General features: G+C 43.9%; 1 protein-coding gene across 8 annotated transcripts in view; it reads left to right on the forward strand.

Moving 5' to 3' along the window:
* The window catches only part of LOC116618744, a 57,405-nt gene that overhangs the window by 17,873 nt on the left and 21,664 nt on the right, over window positions 1–17,868 (forward strand). For all 8 annotated transcript variants that reach the window (XM_048728689.1, XM_048728690.1, XM_048728686.1 and 5 more), the window contains 4 exons: window positions 2,751–2,963; window positions 4,070–4,224; window positions 5,249–5,434; window positions 7,708–7,915. In XM_048728689.1, coding sequence (XP_048584646.1) covers window positions 2,751–2,963; window positions 4,070–4,224; window positions 5,249–5,434; window positions 7,708–7,915 — 762 coding nt within the window. The remainder of the gene's footprint in view (window positions 1–2,750; window positions 2,964–4,069; window positions 4,225–5,248; window positions 5,435–7,707; window positions 7,916–17,868) is intronic.

Consider the following 17,868-nt stretch of genomic DNA (forward strand, 5'->3'; position numbering starts at 1 on the left):
GAATCTTTGGAATGCCTTTACATTATATTTTGCACAAGGGCAAAGCTTGTCGGAGTATTGTTTTGATTAAAAAATATTCATAATGGAACTTCTATGATGGGATATAAGAATTTACCATTAGACTCTTAACAACTTTGACAGCCATATTCACACCAGGAATTGTGTTTGTTAACTTTGATGTACTGCATAATTTAAATTATTGAATAAGGCCTGGATCCATTTGGTTGGTCCAATAAATAAATCTCAGTGAAGAGCAGGATCCTAGACACCTAGATCCCCCAAAAATAACTCAATCAGTCAACACAGAAGGTGTTCAATGTTGGCTCCGCTTTAAGGCAGTGCCTAAATCAATATATTAGATTTTTTTCCCTATAAATTCATGTTATTTACAAGCTGGGAGGGCCGTATCGGGATATACCGTGACAGTCTAGTAAAAGGCCGCTTCTTTGCGAGCAGCCCATTCCTTTGCGAGCAGCCCATTCCTCAACAAACTAAAAGAAGACAGCGACGGATAAAAAATGAACCGAAGCTCCTAGTCGCCGCCGACAAAACTACCAACTTCTATAAACTAGAACCGTCAGCCTACAAGAATCTCCTAGAAAAAGACATAACAAAATCTTACAAGAAAGCTCCACCCGAGACTACGTAAGCCATCCACAAAGAAAACAAAAACATCGCGACAAAACTAGGAATCGACGATAGAATGGACACCACCGCCAACAAGCAAGCATTTATAACACTCAAAGACCACAAACCGAACTTCGCTAATAAACCGACCTGCAGACTTATCAACCCTACCAAGTCCGAAATAGGCAAGATCAGCAAAAGTATCCTCGACCGCATCAACACCACCATCGCAACAAAACTTAACTTTCACCAATGGAAAAGCACTAAAGCCGTAATCGACTGGTTCACATCAACAAAACACAAGACAGCATCCAACTTTATATGTCTCGACATAGTGGAATTCTACCCATCCATCAGCCAAGAACTCCTAAACAAAGCCCTCGACTTCGCCGCTGACTACGACTGCATCACCGCTGAAGAAAACAAACATCATAACCCACGCCAAGAGCTCTATCCTAGTTCACAACCAAACACCCTGACACAAAAAAGGCAACGCGACATTCGACTTGACAATGGGAAGCTACGACGGCGCTGAAACATGCGAACTTGTAGGCAACTTTCTCCTCTCCCAACTCCAAGACCTTAACATCAACGTAGGACTCTACTGCGACGACGGACTAGCCATCACAAGCGCCACACCTAAAAACACAGAAAATATCAAGAAAGAACTATGCCGCATCTTCAACAACAACGGACTGCGAATTACCATAGAAGCCAACAAGCGAGTAGTCAACTTCCTAGACGTCACATTCGACCTGAATCGCAACACCTACCAACCTTTCACCAAACCGAACGCCCCACTACAGTACGTCCACCGCGAGAGCAACCACCAACCTACCATCACAAAGAATATCCCTGCCAGTATCAACAAACGCTTATCTACACTATCATCAGACAAAGAAACCTTCGACCGAGCCGCCCCGCCATAACAGAAAGCAATATAACTAGTGAATAGAAAGTGAATATAACTACACGCTGCACTACAACCAAACACCACAAACAAACGCAAGAACCGCCAGCGCAACAACATCATCTGGTACAACCCCCCTTTTATATATATATGTTGATAGCAGAATAGCCCTTGTGGTTATCTGAATGGACTACCCTGGGCATTTTTAAATTTTAATTTTAAGTAAAGGTGTCTATCTATCTATCTATCTATCTATCTATCTATCTATCTATCTATCTATCTATCTATCTATCTATCTATCTATCTATCTATCTATCTATCTATCTATCTATCTATCTATCTATCTATCTATCTATCTATCTATCTATCTATCTCTATCTATCTATCTATCTATCTATCTATCTATCTATCTATCTATCTATCTATCTATCTATCTATCTATCTATCTATCTATCTATCTATCTATCTATCTATCTATCTATCTATCGCAGAGAATGTTTGACAAGAGAGTGTTGTCACGGGACGCCTGGGGCTAGGGGCAAAATAGCAATTGACAATTGTACAACTTCACATGCAGACAGCTTGATTGGAATGACATATGAAGACATATATAAATGTATATTAATTATGTGGTTTTTATGGTAATCGGCAAAGGAACCTTTATTTTACTCGCTGGTTCCCACAAGACAAGTAAAAAATATAAATTTTCGGGGAAGGGGGTATGCTTGTTACATTTTCAGGCGAAGAATACAAAAACATGCAAGAAATAGATCAAATGTAATCAAAAAAGTTTATAACATAAAGATGATTTTGATCCATTACCATTTGTAATTAATGATAAGCACTTTCTTACTTGAAAAAAAGAAAGAATTGAAAGAATTCTGCACAGCAAGTAAGAGCTGAACTAGATAAACTCTTGCCTAAAGCTGAGAGCAAAAACAAATGTGTATTTAAAAAAAGTTACTGTTTGATTGTTTAATTTTCTTGCGATTCCGTTTGGTCCGATTCCCATTTTCTAGCGCCTTCTATTCTGTAGACCATATTTATTTTTCAGGCTAGGTCAGTACTCTATCATAGTCGGGACAAAAGGCTTAAAAATCGTTCAAATATGTTACATGAAAAGTGACATTGCAAATTTAAATCAAATATGTCAAGATAAAGCACTTGGTTAGAACAATCACCTTACTTTCTTGCTCTCCTTCAACCCCCCTAGGTTGGGTCAATGCTATTTTCAAAGGTTTTAAAATCGGTACAGAGGTCGCAAGTCTGGTGACGTCGGCGGTATCGGTCTCAGTGGCTATTTACGACGCTATCAAGGGATGCGATGATGTAGAACCCAAGCTTAAGACCTACCAGAGAGACTTCGAGACCGTAAGGGACGAAGTAAAAACTCTCAGCGACAGAGCGGACACATTGCAGCAGGAAGGTAATGCGTGCGATAGTGCAACATCTAGTTTCAACTTAGTTTACACACAGGCAACACTAATCGTTTGAAAAATATTTATTTTAACGGGAAAGGGTACCAGAGCCTCCAGACTTCTCTCGTCCAGTGACGCTCAGCCAAAATGTTTTTTTCTGTTCCAGAAATACAGGTTTTGTATTCTGCAGCTGATTGGTCAGCGAGATTGTCAGAGTAACACAAAACCATATTTGGTCAATATACCCACATTTGGGATTAGCTTTGAAAAAACGGTTGTTTTTTTTTTGCAAAAGTTGAAAGTTCAGCTGTTCGATCGCGTGCAGTTGGTTTGCTTACACAAAGTACAAATGGATTTCAACGCTAGTTTCGACAACGGTGCTTGATTCTCCTTATTGTTTTCGGGCTGGAAGCTGCAGGAATCTTGCAGTTTGTACCGAAGGCGAAGTTGAAGATTACCCTAAGCCTGTCCTGCGCGAACGGTGACTTTCTGAGTCTTCCTACCTATCGCACTCGATTGCTCACATGCCCTTGCATTTGTTGATTTGATTTTTTCCAGCTCTCTTTCAATGATCCCTTTACATTCTCTAGCTTTCCAACCTGCATTACGCAGGTGGTTTACTATTGTAACGTTTGTTGGTAAATAATAATAAACAGACGTTCTACGAATCGCTCCTTCTTTGTCTTAGAGTCAGTAAACAAATAAAACTTGCCTAAAGAAATGCGATTGCAGATATGACAGAAATAAGTGCAGGAAAATTTCTTCATGAGCCATTCGGTGATACTTTTAATGAAAATAACAACAAAACTTTGAAAGCTTACAGCTTTCGTTTTGCGTGACCGACGTCATACCCGCAAAACCAGTTTAGGCATGTAATTCGAGACTGGAACTGAAACAAGCTACTCCCCCGCCCAGAGCCTCGTCGCGACATTTTGGCTGAGCGTCACTGGGCGAGAGACGTTTGGAGGCTCTGGTACCCAGGGTACGGGAAGGGGAATTTTTTTCTTAATATTTTTTCTTTCTTATTCTGATTTTAAGATTTGCTTTAGAGAACGTTGTCAACTATACAACTCAATGCATCGTCTCAGTGGTTTCATGTGTTTTTCTGTCTCAGCGGAAATAGATCAGCTTTGGGTTCAATGTGATATCACCGAGTTCGAATCAGTTTTGTCGAGGCTAAAAAAGATTGATGATGAACAGGAACGAATGATAAAGTCCATTCACCCAACAGTGCAGACTAGAATGAACACAGCCGTCGCTAGAATAAAGGTATGATCCATGATAGAGTCCATTTACCCAACAGTGCGGATTAGCATGAACACAGCCGTCAATAGAATAAAGGTATGATCCATGATAGAGTCCATTCACCCAACAGTGCGGACTAGCATGAACACAGCCGTCGCTAGAATAAAGGTATGATCCATGATAGAGTCTATTCACCAATCAGTGTGGACTAGTATGAACACAGCTGTCGCTAGAATCTAGAATAAAGGTTTGATCCATGATAGAGTCCATTCACCCAACAGTGCAGAATAGCATGAACACAGCCGTCGCTACAATAAAGGTACGATCCATCGTCAAGTCTATTAAGTCATCAGTGCGAATGCCAAGTTTAAAAGCCTAGAAGAGATACCGTAAATGATCTTATAAACATTCTTATCTAATAAACGCTCCCCCCCCCTAAGCTTACAAGTGTATTGAGCGCCCCTCTCAACGCCCTAGTAAACGCCCCCCTACCCCCCTCCCCAAGCTAAAAAATAAAAACGTCTTAGCAGTTTGTTATATTGTTATAGTTTTTAATGAGCGACCCTCTCTAAAAAAACACCTTCTATGCATTGAACACCCCCATCGGATCATCGAAATTTGATAAACGCCCCCGGCGTTTCTTAGATTATTTACGGTAGACATGATATACTTGACGGGTGAATTGTCAATTTATTACAACAATTTTAAATAAACTAAACTAACATGCAAATGAGATAAAAAGCACGCTAAATAAATGTAAATCGGTGAGGACACAAGAACAACGCCAATTCAATTCATATTACAGAAAACTGCTTAAAATATGATGTTTTATTCTATTCTTAAAAGCTCGTTTTTGTTTCTCACATCTCATGTTTTCGGAACCAAGCCTTAAAATTTCGTTTAACGATAAATAAGAGGGTGTCCGGCTCTGTTTTAATCTGTTTTGCAAAATGCTTTCCATGGATCATTGAAAAAAGCGGTTTTAACACCCGTTCCTATATGGGCGATGCCATATGAATTAGTAACGTTCGGTTGTCTTATCCGACAGACGATAATGAAAGAGAAGAACAACACTGCTGATGGTGTCCTTTACACCGAGCTGTTGGATGGGTACAACTCGGCGCTGGAGAAAGCTATAAACATTGGAGTTCCGGCACTCACTCTGGCCTTCCCTGCAGCTAAAGGTTTCTACAAACTCGTAAAAAAGAGACAAGCTTCTAGAAAAGTCATGGATGTAAGTAACGGAATTATTGGTTGTATGTATGTAAGTCATGGATGTAAGTAAGGGAAGTCATGCGGATGTAAGTAAGAAAAGTCATGGATGTAAGTAAGGAAAGTCATGGATGTAAGTAAGTAAGTCATGGATGTAAGTAAGGGAAGTCATGGATGTAAGTAAGAAAAGTCATGGATGTAAGTAAAGAAAGACATGGATGTAAGTAAGGGAAGTCATGGATGTAAGTAAGGGAAGTCATGGGTGTAAGTAAGTCATGTATGTAAGGAAAGACATAGATGTAAGAAAGAAAAGTCATGGATGTAAGTAAGGAAAGACATTGATGTAAGTAAGAAAAAACATGGATGTAAGTAAGAAAAGTCATGGATGTAAGTAAGGAAAGTCAAGGATGTAAGTAAAGGAAGTCATGGATGTAAGTAAGTAAGTCATAGATGTAAGTAAGGAAAGACATGGATGTAAGTAAGGAAAGTCATGGATGTAAGTAAGGGAAGTCATGTAAGTAAGTAAGTAAGTAAGTAAGTAAGTCATAGATGTAAGTAAGGAAAGACATGGATGTAAGTAAGGGAAGTCATGGATGTAAGTAAGTAAGTCATGGATGTAAGTAAGTCATGGATGTAATTAAGGAAAGACATTGATGTAAGTAAGGGAAGTCATGGATGTAAGTAAGGGAAGTCATAGATGTAAGTAAGGAAATTTAAGGATGTAAGTAAAGGAAGTCGTGGATGTGTGTAAGGAAAATCATAGATGTAAGTAAGGAAAGGCAAAGATGTAAGTAAGGGAAGTCATGGATGTAAGTAAGAAAAGTCATGGATGTTAGTAAGGAAAGTCATGGATGGAAGTAAGTAAGTCATGGATGTAAGTAAGGGAAGTCATGGATGTAAGTAAGAAAAGTCATGGATGTAAGTAGGGGAAGTCATAGATGTAAGTAAGGAAATTTATGAATAGAATAAAAAAAACCCAAACTGTCGTGATCTCGTACCAGAACAATGAATACAATACACCAAAAACTGGAATTCGACTCTACCTACGTGTAGCCGCTGACTCGCGAAATCCTCTCGTAGCGTCTACGCAACGCCAGCGATAATCGTGTTACGTGACGTCACGGCTTTCACAGGAAAACCTATAATATTCTCTGATTGGCCACTGACTTAGTAACTTTCTCTTGGATATTTTGATTGGCCCAGATATCAGAAGTTGAAATTATAGGTTCCTGTGAGTTTATCGAGCGGTTCAAATATGGAAAAAAACATTACGACTCTCCCACCTAATCGCGACAAAATCTGTCCTAAGTTCAGTCTTAGAGATGTGTCAACGTTATTTGGGATAGAGAAACCACACAAAGAACAAGAGAAGGCTTTCTCTGCTTTTCTGAACGATGATGTCGATGTCTTTCTACGGAAAGTCTTTCATTTACCAAGCAATTTCGTTATATTAGTTATTTTCCAAAGTTCTATCCAAAATGGCTAGGTTTTTTCCAAATTTTTCATTTTAAGCTGCAGATCACGGCAACTCCTGAATATGTATGCGCTTGTGTTGTGTACACAGAAATCTAAACGCTCGAGTTCACATCGAACGCTGAAAGTCGAGGAGCGCTTGCTATCCACGAGATACCGTTCATAATCTTTTTCAATTATACTCTTATAAAGAATGCAGGTAAACGTTAGCAGAATTAAAACGAAAAAATGTGCACTTGGGAAGTAGCAGCATTTGAAGGCGATGTTGGAGTGTTTGTTTTGCAAGACGAAACCTGAACGTGTTTCGCGCGCTGAATAAGAGAAAAGCCATGCATAGATGTCAAAATTAATTTATTCAAATGTATTATAATGGCGTCACGGAACACGATTATCTCTCGTTGCGTAGACGCTACGAGAGGATTTCGCGAGTCAGCGGCTACACGTAGGCTAGGTGTATTGTTAGGAAATTTATGGATGTAAGTAAGGGAAGTCATGGAGACATAAATAAAGACATAAATGAGGACAGTCATGTTAGTAAGGCAAAAATCATTGATGTTTGTAAAATGTAAATCTATGCTTTAAATCCGTCAGTAGAGTTTATCACAGTTTAACAACCATGAGTTGAGTAAGTGTGTAAGGACTTTTGTTGAGTGTAGCAATGGCAAATACAAATAATTTATATTATTTGATATTTTATTTTATTATTATAAAACATATATCCGTTATGGTTTTATAAATGACATTGAATTTAAGAATATACAAAACGACATGAAACAATAACTGCTTGAGAAGTAAATTTATATAAGAGTTTTATCGTTTTAGATTTCAGTTGCAGAAAATGTAGACTTGAAAGTTCCAACCAGCGATAAGAAGATGGTGAAACAGTCCAAGATTGGAGGGTTTATCTCCAGATCTAAATCAAAAGTAACAGAAATGAAGAAAAGATTCAACACTCGTTTTGGGACCGCCGCCAAGTTTGCCAAGTCATTTAAAAAGGGGCTTTCTGTGGGGCTCGGCCTTGCTACAGTGGGTAAGTCATTTAAGAAAGGGCTTTCTGTGGTGGCTCGGCCTTATTTAAATGGCTCAGTCATTTAAGAAGGGGCTTTCTGTGGGGCTCGGCCTTGCTACAGTGGTTAAGTCATTTAAGAAGAGGCTTTCTGTGGGGCTCGGCCTGGCTACAATGGGTAAGTCATTTAAGAAGGAGCTTTCTGTGGGGCTCGGCCTTACTACAGTGGGTAAGTCATTTAAGAAGGGGCTTACTCTGGGGCTCGACCTTGCTACAGTGGGTAAGTCATTTACGAATAGGCATTCTGTGGTGATTGGCCTTGCTATAGTGGGTAAGTCATTTAAGAACAGGCATTCTTTGGGGCTCGGCCTTGCTACAGTGGGAAAGTCATTGAAGAAGGGGCTTTCTGTGTGGCTCAGCGTTGCTACAAAGGATAAGTCATTTAAGAAGGGGCTTTCTGTGGGGCTCGGCCTTATTCCAATCGGCAAGTCATTCAAGAAGGAGCCTTCTGTGGGGCTTGGCTTTACTACACTGGGTAAGTCATTTAAGAAGGGGCTTTCTGTGGCGCTCAGCCTTGCTACAGCGGTAAAGTCATTTAAGAAGAGGCTTTCTGTGGGGCTCGGCCTTACTACAATGGGTAAGTTATTTAAGAAGGTGCTTTCTGCGGGGCTCGGCCTTGCTACAGTGGGTAAGTCATTTAAGAAGGGGCTTTCTGTGGCGCTTGCTCCTTGCTACAGTGATTAAGTCATTTAAGAAGAGGCTTTTTGTGGGACTCGGCCTTGCTACAGTGGTTAAGTCATTCAAGAAGGGGCTTTCTCTGGCGCTCGCTCCTTGCTACAGTGGGTAAGTCATTTAAGAAGGGGCTCTTTGTGGAGCTCGGCCTTAGTGAAGTGGGTAAGTCATTTAAGAAGAAGCTTTCTGTGGGACTCGGCCTTGCTACAGTGGGTAATTCATTTAAGAAGGGGCTCTTTGTGGAGCTCGGCCTTACTGAAGTGGGTAAGTCATTTAAGAAAGGGCATTCTTTGGGGCTCGGCCTTGCTACAGTGGGAAAGTCATTAAAGAAGGGGCTTTCTGTGTGGCTCAGCGTTGCTACAAAGGATAAGTCATTTAAGAAGGGGCTTTCTGTGGGGCTCGGCCTTATTCCAATCGGCAAGTCATTCAAGAAGGAGCCTTCTGTGGGGCTTGGCTTTACTACACTGGGTAAGTCATTTAAAAAAGGGCTTTCTGTGGCGCTCAGCCTTGCTACAGCGGTAAAGTCATTTAAGAAGAGGCTTTCTGTGGGGCTCGGCCTTACTACAATGGGTAAGTTATTTAAGAAGGTGCTTTCTGCGGGGCTCGGCCTTGCTACAGTAGGTAAGTCATTTAAGAAGGGGCTTTCTGTGGGGATTGGCCTCGCTTTAGTGGGTAAGTCATTTAAGAAGGGGATTTCTCTGGCGCTCGGCCTTGCTACAGTGGGTAAGTCATTTAAGAAGGGGCTTTCTCTGGCGCTTGACCTTGCTACAGTGGGTAAGTCATTTAAGAAGGGGCTTTCTCTGGCGCTTGACCTTGCTACAGTGGGTAAGTCATTTAAGAAGGGGCTTTCTCTGGCGCTCGGCCTTGCTACAGTGGGTAAGTCATTTAAGAAGGGGCTTTTTCTGGCGCTCTGCCTTGCTACAGTGGGTAAGTCATTTAAGAAGGGGCTCTTTGTGGAGCTCGGCCTTAGTGAAGTGGGTAAGTCATTTAAGAAGAAGCTTTCTGTGGGACTCGGCCTTGCTACAGTGGGTAATTCATTTAAGAAGGGGCTCTTTGTGGAGCTCGGCCTTACTGAAGTGGGTAAGTCATTTAAGAAGGGGCTTTCTCTGGGGCTCGGCCTTGCTACAGTGGGTAAGTCATTTAAGAAAAGGCATTTTGTGGTGATTGGCCTTGCTACAGTGTGTAAGTCATTTAAGAAGGGGCTTTCTGTGGGGCTCGGCCTTGCTACAGTGGCTAAGTCATTTAAGAAGGGGCTTTCTGTGGGGCTCGGCCTTGCTACAGTAGTTAAGTCATTTAAGAAGAGGCTTTCTGTGGGGCTCGGCCTGGCTACAGTGGGTAAGTCATTTAAGAAGAGGCTTTCTGTGGGGCTCGGCCTTACTACAGTAGGTAAGTCATTTAAGAAGAGGGATTCAATGGTGATAGGCCTTGCTACAGTGGGTAAGTCATTAAAGAAGGGGCTTTCTCTGGCGCTTGACCTTGCTACAGTGGGTAAGTCATTTAAGAAGGGGCTTACACTGGGGATCGGCCTTGCTACAGTGGGAAAGTCATTTAAGAATAGGCATTCTGTGATGATTGGCCTTGCTACAGTAGGTAATTTATTTAAGAAGGGGCTTTCTGTGGGGATTGGCCTCGCTTTAGTGGGTAAGTCATTTAAGAAGGGGATTTCTCTGGCGCTCGGCCTTGCTACAGTGGGTAAGTCATTTAAGAAGGGGCTTTCTCTGGCGCTCGGCCATGCTACAGTGGGTAAGTCATTTAAGAAGGGGCTTTCTCTGGCGCTTGACCTTGCTACAGTGGCTAAGTCATTTAAGAAGGGGCTTTCTCTGGCGCTCGGCCTTGCTACAGTGGGTAAGTCATTTAAGAAGGGGCTTTTTCTGGCGCTCTGCCTTGCTACAGTGGGTAAGTCATTTGAGAAGGGGCTCTTTGTGGAGCTCGGCCTTAGTGAAGTGGGTAAGTCATTTAAGAAGAAGCTTTCTGTGGGACTCGGCCTTGCTAAGTCATTTAAGAAGAGGCATTCAATGGTGATTGGCCTTGCTACAGTGGGTAAGTCATTAAAGAAGGGGCTTTTTTCTGGAGCTCGGCTTTGCTACAGTGGTTAAGTCATTTAAGAAGGGGCTTACACTGGGGATCGGCCTTGCTACAGTGGGAAAGGCATTTAAGAATAGGCATTCTGTGATGATTGGCCTTGCTACAGTAGGTAAGTTATTTAGGAAGGGGCTTTCTGTGGGGATTGGCCTCGCTTTAGTGGGTAAGTCATTTAAGAAGGGGATTTCTCTGGCGCTCGGCCTTGCTACAGTGGGTAAGTCATTTAAGAAGGGGCTTTTCCCTGGCGCTCGGCCATGCTACAGTGGGTAAGTCATTTAAGAAGGGGCTTTCTCTGGCGCTTGACCTTGCTACAGTGATTAAGTCATTTAAGAAGAGGCTTTCTGTGGGACTCGGCCTTGCTACAGTGGTTAAGTCATTCAAGAAGGGGCTTTCTCTGGCGCTCGCTCCTTGCTACAGTGGGTAAGTCATTTAAGAAGGGGCTCTTTGTGGAGCTCGGCCTTAGTGAAGTGGGTAAGTCATTTAAGAAGAAGCTTTCTGTGGGACTCGGCCTTGCTACAGTGGGTAATTCATTTAAGAAGGGGCTCTTTGTGGAGCTCGGCCTTACTGAAGTGGGTAAGTCATTTAAGAAGGGGCTTTCTCTGGGGCTCGGCCTTGCTACAGTGGGTAAGTCATTTAAGAAAAGGCATTTTGTGGTGATTGGCCTTGCTACAGTGTGTAAGTCATTTAAGAAGGGGCTTTCTGTGGGGCTCGGCCTTGCTACAGTGGCTAAGTCATTTAAGAAGGGGCTTTCTGTGGGGCTCGGCCTTGCTACAGTAGTTAAGTCATTTAAGAAGAGGCTTTCTGTGGGGCTCGGCCTGGCTACAGTGGGTAAGTCATTTAAGAAGGGGCTTTCTGTGGGGCTCGGCCTTACTACAGTAGGTAAGTCATTTAAGAAGAGGGATTCAATGGTGATTGGCCTTGCTACAGTGGGTAAGTCATTAAAGAAGGGGCTTTTTTCTGGAGCTCGGCTTTGCTACAGTGGTTAAGTCATTTAAGAAGGGGCTTACACTGGGGATCGGCCTTGCTACAGTGGGAAAGTCATTTAAGAATAGGCATTCTGTGATGATTGGCCTTGCTTCAGCAGGTAATTTATTTAAGAAGGGGCTTTCTGTGGGGATTGGCCTCGCTTTAGTGGGTAAGTCATTTAAGAAGGGGATTTCTCTGGCGCTCGGCCTTGCTACAGTGGGTAAGTCATTTAAGAAGGGGCTTTCTCTGGCGCTCGGCCATGCTACAGTGGGTAAGTCATTTAAGAAGGGGCTTTCTCTGGCGCTTGACCTTGCTACAGTGGGTAAGTCATTTAAGAAGGGGCTCTCTCTGGCGCTCGGCCTTGCTACAGTGGGTAAGTCATTTAAGAAGGGGCTTTTTCTGGCGCTCTGCCTTGCTACAGTGGGTAAGTCATTTAAGAAGGGGCTCTTTGTGGAGCTCGGCCTTAGTGAAGTGGGTAAGTCATTTAAGAAGAAGCTTTCTGTGGGACTCGGCCTTGCTACAGTGGGTAATTCATTTAAGAAGGGGCTCTTTGTGGAGCTCGGCCTTACTGAAGTGGGTAAGTCATTTAAGAAGGGGCTTTCTCTGGGGCTCGGCCTTGCTACAGTGGGTAAGTCATTTAAGAAAAGGCATTTTGTGGTGATTGGCCTTGCTACAGTGTGTAAGTCATTTAAGAAGGGGCTTTCTGTGGGGCTCGGCCTTGCTACAGTAGTTAAGTCATTTAAGAAGAGGCTTTCTGTGGGGCTCGGCCTGGCTACAGTGGGTAAGTCATTTAAGAAGGGGCTTTCTGTGGGGCTCGGCCTTACTACAGTGGGTAAGTCATTGAAGAAGGGGCTTACTCTGGGGTTCGGCCTTGCTACAGTGGGTAAGTCATTTACGAATAGGCATTCTGTGGTGATTGGCCTTGCTACAGTGGGTAAGTCATTTAAGAACAGGCATTCTTTGGGGCTCGGTGATTGGCCTTGCTACAGTGGGTAAGTCATTAAAGAAGGGGCTTTTTTCTGGAGCTCGGCTTTGCTACAGTGGTTTAGTCATTTAAGAAGGGGCTTACACTGGGGATCGGCCTTGCTACAGTGGGAAAGTCATTTAAGAATAGGCATTCTGTGATGATTGGCCTTGCTACAGTAGGTAAGTTATTTAAGAAGGGGCTTTCTGTGGGGATTGGCCTTGCTTTAGTGGGTAAGTCATTTAAGAAGGGGATTTCTCTGGCAGTCGGCCTTGCTACAGTGGGTAAGTCATTTAAGAAGGGGCTTTCTCTGGCGCTCGGCCATGCTACAGTGGGTAAGTCATTTAAGAAGGGGCTTTTTCAGGCGCTCGACCTTGCTACAGTGGGTAAGTCATTTAAGAAGGGGCTTTCTCTGGCGCTCGGCCTTGCTACAGTGGGTAAGTCATTTAAGAAGGGGCTTTCTCTGGCGCTCTGCCTTGCTACAGTGGGTAAGTCATTTAAGAAGGGGCTCTTTGTGGAGCTCGGCCTTAGTGAAGTGGGTAAGTCATTTAAGAAGAAGCTTTCTGTGGGACTCGGCCTTGCTACAGTGGGTAATTCATTTAAGAAGGGGCTCTTTGTGGAGCTCGGCCTTACTGAAGTGGGTAAGTCATTTAAGAAGGGGCTTTCTCTGGGGCTCGGCCTTGCTACAGTGGGTAAGTCATTTAAGAAAAGGCATTTTGTGGTGATTGGCCTTGCTACAGTGTGTAAGTCATTTAAGAAGGGGCTTTCTGTGGGGCTCGGCCTTGCTACAGTGGCTAAGTCATTTAAGAAGGGGCTTTCTCTGGCTCTCAGCCTTGCTACAGTGGGTAAGTCATTTAAGAAGGGTCTTTCTCTGGCGCTCGCTCCTTGCTACAGTGGGTATGTCATTTAAGAAGGGGCTGTTTGTGGAGCTCGGCCTTGGTGAAGTGGGTAAGTCATTTATGAAGAGGCTTTCTGTGCGACTCGTACTTGCTACAGTGTGTAAGTTATTTAAGCAGGGGCTCTTTGTGGAGCTCGGCCTTAATGAAGTGGGTAAATCATATAAGAAGAGGCTTTCTGTGGGACTCCGCCTTGCTACAGTGGGTAAGTCATTTAAGAAGGGTCTTTCTCTGGGGCTCGGCCTTGCTACAGTGGGTAAGTCATTTAAGAAGGGCCATTCTGTGGTGATTGGCCTTGCTACAGTGGGTAAGTCATTTAAGAAAAGGCATTCTGTGGTAATTGGCCTTGCTGCAGTGTGTAAGTCATTTTTAAATGACTTAAAAGAAGGGGCTTTCTGTGGGGCTAGGCCTTGCTACAGTGGGTAAGTCATTTAAGAAAGGGCTTTATGTGGGGCTCGGCGTTGCTACAGTGGGTATGTCATTTAAAAAGGGGCTTTCTGTGGTGGCTCGGCCGTTTTTCAATGGGTAAGTCATTTAAGAAAAGGCTTTCTATGGGGCTCGGCCTTGCTACAGTGTGTAAGTCATTTAAAAAGGTGCTTTCTGTGGTGCTCGGCCTTGCTACAGTGGCTAAGTCATTTAAGAAGGGGCTTTCTGTGGGGCTCGGCCTTGCTTCAGTGGGTAAGTCATTTAAGAAGAGCTTACTCTGGGGCTCGGCCTTGCTACAGTGGGTAAGTCATTTAAGAAGGGGGTCTTTGTGGAGCTCGGCCTTAATGAAGTGGGTAAATCATACAAGAAGGGGCTTGCTGTGGGGCTCAGCTTTGCTACAGTGGGTAAGTAATTTAAAAAGGGACTTTCTTTGGTGATTGGCCTTGCTACAGTGGGTAAGTAATTTGAGAAAGGGCATTCTCTGGTGATTGGCCTTAGTGAAGTGGGTAAGTCATTTAAGAAGAGGCTTTCTGTGGGACTCGGCTTTGCTACAGTATGTAAGTCATTTAAGAAGGGGCTTACTCTTGGGCTCGGCCTTGCTAAAGTGGTTAAGTCATTCAAAAGGGGCTTACTTTTCGGTTCCGCATTGCTACAGTGGTTAAGTCATTTAAGAAGGGGCTCTTTGTGGAGCTCGACTTTAGTGAAGTGGGTAAGTCATTTAAGAAGAGGCTTTCTGTGGTACTCGGCCTTGCTACAGTGGTTAAGTCATTCAAGAAGGGGCTTACTTTTCGGTTTGGCATTGCTACAGTGGGTAAGTCATTTAAGAAGGGGCTCTTTGTGGAGCTCGGCCTTACTGAAGTGGGTAAGTCATTTAAGAAGGGGCTATCTGTGGGACTCGGCCTTGCTACAGTGGGTAAGTCATTTAAGAAGGTTCTTTCTGTGGGGCTCGGCCTTGATACAGTGGGTAAGTCATTTAAGAAGGGGCTCTTTGTGGAGCTCGGCCTTACTGAAGTGGGTAAGTCATTTAAGAAGGGGCTATCTGTGGGACTCGGCCTTGCTACAGTGGGTAAGTCATTTAAGAAGGGGCTTACTCTTGGGCTCGGCCTTGCTACAGTGGGTAAGTCATTTAAGAAGGTTCTCTTTGTGGAGCTCGGCCTTAGTGAAGTGGGTAAGCCATTTATGAAGAGGCTTTCTGTGGGACTCGTACTTGCTACAGTGGGTAAGTTATTTAAGAAGGCGCTCTTTGTGGAGCTCGGCCTTAGTGAGGTGGGTAAATCATATAAGAAGAGGCTTTTTGTGGGACTCGGCCTTGCTACAGTGGGTACGTCATTTAAGAAGGGTCTTTCTCTGGGGCTCGGCCTTGCTACAGTGGGTAAGTCATTTTAGAAGGGCCATTCTGTGGTGATTGGCCTTGCTACAGTGGGTAAGTCATTTAAGAAAAGGCATTCTGTGGTAATTGGCCTTGCTGCAGTGTGTAAGTCATTTAAGAAGGGGCTTTCTGTGGGGCTCGGCGTTGCTACAGTGGGTAAGTCATTTAAGAAGGGGCTTTCTGTGGTGGCTCGGCCTTATTTCAATGGGTAAGTCATTTAAGAAAAGGCTTTCTGTGGGTCTCGGCCTTGCTACAGTGTGTAAGTCATTTAAAAAGGGGCTTTCTGTGGGGCTCGGCCTTGCTACAGTGGTTAAGTCATTAAAGAAAGGGTTTTCTGTGGGGCTCGGCCTTGCTACAGTGTGTAAGTAATTTAAGAAGGGGCTTACTCTGGGGCTTGGCTTTGCAACAGTGGGTAAGTAATTTAAGAAGGGACTTTCGTTGGTGATTGGCCTTGCTACAGTGGGTAAGTCATTTGAGAAAGGGCTTTCTTTGGTGATTGGCCTTAGTGAAGTGGATAAGTCATTTAAGAAGAGGCTTTTTGTGGGACTCGGCCTTGCTACAGTGGGTAAGTCATTTAAGAAGGGGCTCTTTGTGGAGCTCGGCCTTACTGAAGTGGGTAAGTCATTTAAGAAAGGGCTTTCTCTGGTGATTGGCCTTAGTGAAGTGGGTAAGTCATTTAAGAAGAGGATTTCTGTGGGACTCAGCCTTGCTACAGTGGTTAAGTCATTCAAGAAGGGGCTTTCTCTGGCGCTTGCTCCTTGCTACAGTGATTAAGTCATTTAAGAAGAGGCTTTCTGTGGGACTCGGCCTTGCTACAGTGGTTAAGTCATTCAAGAAGGGGCTTTCTCTGGCGCTCGCTCCTTGCTACAGTGGGTAAGTCATTTAAGAAGGGGCTCTTTGTGGAGCTCGGCCTTAGTGAAGTGGGTAAGTCATTTAAGAAGAAGCTTTCTGTGGGACTCGGCCTTGCTACAGTGGGTAATTCATTTAAGAAGGGGCTCTTTGTGGAGCTCGGCCTTACTGAAGTGGGTAAGTCATTTAAGAAGGGGCTTTCTCTGGGGCTCGGCCTTGCTACAGTGGGTAAGTCATTTAAGAAAAGGCATTTTGTGGTGATTGGCCTTGCTACAGTGTGTAAGTCATTTAAGAAGGGGCTTTCTGTGGGGCTCGGCCTTGCTACAGTGGCTAAGTCATTTAAGAAGGGGCTTTCTCTGGCTCTCAGCCTTGCTACAGTGGGTAAGTCATTTAAGAAGGGGCTTTCTCTGGCGCTCGCTCCTTGCTACAGTGGGTATGTCATTTAAGAAGCTGCTGTTTGTGGAGCTCGGCCTTGGTGAAGTGGGTAAGTCATTTATGAAGAGGCTTTCTGTGCGACTCGTACTTGCTACAGTGTGTAAGTTATTTAAGCAGGGGCTCTTTGTGGAGCTCGGCCTTAATGAAGTGGGTAAATCATATAAGAAGAGGCTTTCTGTGGGACTCCGCCTTGCTACAGTGGGTAAGTCATTTAAGAAGGGTCTTTCTCTGGGGCTCGGCCTTGCTACAGTGGGTAAGTCATTTAAGAAGGGCCATTCTGTGGTGATTGGCCTTGCTACAGTGGGTAAGTCATTTAAGAAAAGGCATTCTGTGGTAATTGGCCTTGCTGCAGTGTGTAAGTCATTTTTAAATGACTTAAAAGAAGGGGCTTTCTGTGGGGCTAGGCCTTGCTACAGTGGGTAAGTCATTTAAGAAGGGGCTTTATGTGGGGCTCGGCGTTGCTACAGTGGGTATGTCATTTAAGAAGGGGTTTTTTGTGGTGGCTCGGCCGTTTTTCAATGGGTAAGTCATTTAAGAAAAGGCTTTCTATGGGGCTCGGCCTTGCTACAGTGTGTAAGTCATTTAAAAAGGAGCTTTCTGTGGTGCTCGGCCTTGCTACAGTGGCTAAGTCATTTAAGAAGGGGCTTTCTGTGGGGCTCGGCCTTGCTACAGTGGGTAAGTCATTTGAGAAAGGGCTTTCTTTGGTGATTGGCCTTAGTGAAGTGGATAAGTCATTTAAGAAGAGGCTTTTTGTGGGACTCGGCCTTGCTACAGTGGGTAAGTCATTTAAGAAGGGGCTCTTTGTGGAGTTCGGCCTTACTGAAGTGGGTAAGTCATTTAAGAAAGGGCTTTCTCTGGTGATTGGCCTTAGTGAAGTGGGTAAGTCATTTAAGAAGAGGATTTCTGTGGGACTCAGCCTTGCTACAGTGGTTAAGTCATTCAAGAAGGGGCTTTCTCTGGCGCTTGCTCCTTGCTACAGTGATTAAGTCATTTAAGAAGAGGCTTTCTGTGGGACTCGGCCTTGTTACAGTGGTTAAGTCATTTAAGAAGGGGCTTTCTCTGGCGCTCGCGCCTTGCTACAGTGGGTAAGTCATTTAAAAAGGGGCTCTTTGTGGAGCTCGGCCTTAGTGAAGTGGGTAAGTCATTTAAGAAGAAGCTTTCTGTGGGACTCGGCCTTGCTACAGTTGGTAATTCATTTAAGAAGGGGCTCTTTGTGGAGCTCGGCCTTACTGAAGTGGGTAAGTCATTTAAGAAGGGG

This window comes from Nematostella vectensis, chromosome 6 (assembly GCF_932526225.1).
Source record: "Nematostella vectensis chromosome 6, jaNemVect1.1, whole genome shotgun sequence".
In the NCBI taxonomy this organism is placed as follows: domain Eukaryota; kingdom Metazoa; phylum Cnidaria; class Anthozoa; order Actiniaria; family Edwardsiidae; genus Nematostella; species Nematostella vectensis.